The 3,501-nt window shown below is 38.6% G+C and overlaps 1 protein-coding gene across 1 annotated transcript; it reads right to left on the bottom strand.

Moving 5' to 3' along the window:
* Window positions 1–1,092: 1,092 nt before the first annotated feature.
* Window positions 1,093–3,229, bottom strand: LOC138313075 (uncharacterized). The gene has a single exon (XM_069253725.1). The coding sequence runs from the start codon at window positions 2,932–2,934 to the stop codon at window positions 1,714–1,716; it is 1,221 nt and encodes a 406-aa protein (XP_069109826.1). The 5' UTR covers window positions 2,935–3,229; the 3' UTR covers window positions 1,093–1,713.
* Window positions 3,230–3,501: the final 272 nt, after the last annotated feature.

Raw genomic sequence — 3,501 nt, 5'->3', positions numbered from 1 at the left:
TCACTTTAAAGTCCCAATATCTGTATCTGTCTTATTTTTTTTTTGATTTAGAAGAATGTTGAAAAAATATTGTTGTAAATCATGCAGAGACATGACTAAATTGAAGTCAAGATGAGCGATAAAATTTTTTTCAGTGAGATCGGAGAAAGAAACCTGAAAACATGAAGTGGGCCAGTGGCCATCTTGGATTACCAAAATCTTTATATAAAATATGATTGTCCTTCCCTAATGATGTTTTACGCCAAATATGGAAAAAAAGCCACTCAAGGGTTAAGGAGGAGTAGGATTTTAAAGATAAATTTCATTGAAGTTCCCCCTTCTGAGCCCCACCCCTCTGTCCCCAGGAGGTCAGACCTAACTCGTTCATATAAAATACGATTGCCCTTCCCAAATGATGTTTCACACAAAATATAGATTAAATCCACTCAAGAGTTAAGGAGGAGAAGGATTTTAAAGCTAAAATTAGAAAAATTTTTTCTACTTTTGGCGCCCAACTCCTCAGTCCCTAGGGGTTGGAGCAAGCTCATTTATGTAAAATATGATTGTCCTTACCCAATGATGTTTCACACCAAATATGGATGAAATCAATCCAAGGATGAAGGAGGAGTAGTTGATTTTACAGTGAACTGCGTTCAAGCGTCCGGATTAGACTCCTCCCCCAAATGTTTTAGCATTCTGTAACAACAGCCAATGAAAACCCTGGGAAGTTTAGCCGCGATTTTTACTAGACTCCGTGTGGTGTTGCGCAAACAATGTTGACTTCAAAAGGACCTACTGGAATGATTTGTTCACACCTTTGTATTTAAGATTTGTTAGCATACCACATGTATATTCACATAACCATCGACAGCCACGTGTACGTTTGAGAGGTGGGGAAGGGAAGCCAATCTGGAGGCGAACATCATCCCACACTTGACCATTGGAAAGTACAGACCACCAGTATGTAAACACCCCGTCAGAATTAACATTATATATATAGGGGGTATTCGCCCCACATGTAATGTATAATGGTGATTTGTCCCCAAATTGGACATCCCGACCCCCATACATTGTTAATTACAAGATATTATACTATTGAAGATTTTACTGACGAATGTACGACGTTTAGGTCTAAATACATTATGTATAACAAAGTGATTTTCGGGTCTGTCACTTAAAATGAAATATCGTCTTTACATATGTAACTATTTGGCCTGTGATGCATTTTTTAACAATTTTGTTTACCTAACTTACCGTGTGTTAACATTGTAACTTGCACGTGCAGCAAATAATTTCTATTTAATGATCTATGTATTTTAAATTTGAATTAATAAGTAAAACACAAGTCTGTTGCAGAATTGACGTTTATAATTTCAATGTTGAAAACACCCGGTTAAACTGTAAATTAAGAAATTGTTTGCCTCACTTACTAGTAAGGTAAATGCATCAAATAAAGTTAAATAATCAATTAACCACAATTAAACTGATTTCAGGCACTCGATATCGTTCTGATCAACGTTCATCATCACTTTGTAGAAACAATTGTCATGTAGCTATCATGCATACATGTGTACCTTCAAAGTCTCCTTTTTTTCAATGGAACCGGTAACTCAGTTTCATTAGTACACACTGTAGATGAAGGCGCCTGATACCCAGGATTTAGATGTAATGGGAATGGTAGATTTACTATAGGCGTGCAAGTAGATGCTGTAGGGGTTGTCGGACGGTCGGGAATCATGTATGCATTGGTGTTGAGTAGAAGTGTTGTGGACTAACAAAATACGGATTCATGGAGACAGTAGTATTCCCGGGGGTTGGGGGTGTAGGTATGGTGGAGTTTGCTGGTGTGGCCACATGTACATCGGCGGAGGATGGAAAGTTCACTCCTCTCTGTTCCAACATATCCTTAATGGGATCACTTGGACGAGTTTTGGTAATCTTCACACTTCGATCAGTTTTCAAGATATGAGAAAACGATTTCGCCGCTCCGTCCAAATCTTTTGGAACTACCCCACGGTAATGCTTTTCCAACACTGCTATATCCGGGTGGATCACACTCATTGCCAGAGCACGTAACCCATATGCACCCACTGGATAATATTTATCAATATTTGTGTTTACAAGATGCGGTAACACTTTCGCAAAAAAAGTATTACACGTGTCTTCATAGTTGTGTTGTTTCAATGCAAGATTTTGACGCAACTTTTCCATGTCTTTCGTTAGAGTTTTCACTGTAGTAGCAGCGTCGTCGTTAATTTGTTTTTTCTCGATATCGTGTTTATCAATGTCATTACACATGTGCGGCCCCTCACACACTCCCCACTCGCAATTCCTCTTGGTGTGTCCTAAACGCATATGACACTGGCCACATTGAGATTTTGTTTTGTCCTGTTTGATACTGTGGTTTGAATATTTTCGTTCCAATGCATGCAACTGTTCCCTGGCACTGTCAAGTTCAACCATTTTAACACGAACTTCATCATTCAGATCATCCATCATCATTTGCAGTGGCGATCTATAAACGATAGTTTTGGAAACGGGTGCGTCAGTCACCTGTACATGTACCGATTCCTGAACTTTGTCCGTTGCACTGTCGGGAAACGTAAGTGACCGAGGTTTAAGCGACTTCAGGGCAGTACATGTATCACGAGGATGAGAAACTTCTGCAGGTGTAGGGGATTTTCCATCGAAAGTTTTTAACTTTAGTCTCCGCATTGCTGTTCCCGATATAGGTCTTGCACAACGAAAAGCTTCTGTAATACACGTGTCGCTTACAGCCATGATCCATACACCTTCGTCATCTAGGTATTGTAAACCAAAGAGTTTGTTTCTCAAACTTTCGATTCGACCTTGCAAATCGCATTTCAGTTCTTCAAATGTACATACCTGGTCCGGAATGTTAAATTTTCTAACTTTGCCGACTCCATACTCGATTTGAATTTGCAGTGTTTCCATGTTGCTAGTATTTTGCGGGTAGATACATGTATGAGACCAATGCAGATGTGGTTGATTTGGCGGGTAGATATAGGTTTGGCGGGGTACATGTAACGGGTGCCTTCTGATTGGTTCGCGGAATAGAAATACTAAAGATGTTCAATGTTGATATGATTTGGGGCCAGGTAAGGGTCAAATCATATTTTAAGCTTCGCGTCATAACTGTTATATTAATTATATAATTGGTAGATACATTGCAATTTAAAACATTCAAAATACACACAAGCTCCAAACATATATTGTATTTAATGTATAGTTTCATATCATTTTTGCTAATTATATATAAGCTTAAAAACTCCACCCCTTATCAGTCAGGGGCCCTCTATATAATTGTACACATTTGGCGCGTTTTTATCAGTGAGGATTAATTAAGTCTACAATTCATGATGGCAACACGAAAAAAAAAACAAAATACGGTAGAGAATATCATAATGGAACAGGAATTAGCCAAGATCTCCGCAGCCTTATTATTCAAGAAATAATTGAACTTGGTGGCAATAGTCAGTCTGGAAATGTTCCTCGTGGAAT

This window comes from Argopecten irradians, unplaced genomic scaffold, assembly GCF_041381155.1.
Source record: "Argopecten irradians isolate NY unplaced genomic scaffold, Ai_NY scaffold_0584, whole genome shotgun sequence".
NCBI lineage: Eukaryota > Metazoa > Mollusca > Bivalvia > Pectinida > Pectinidae > Argopecten > Argopecten irradians.
Note: the sequence above shows the minus strand (reverse complement) of the source record. Positions and strands in the feature narration are given on the sequence as shown.

Coding starts and splice junctions, on each gene's coding strand:
- LOC138313075 (XM_069253725.1), bottom strand. CDS start 2,934: ATGGAAACACTGCAAATTCAAATCGAGTATGGAGTCGGCAAAGTTAGA.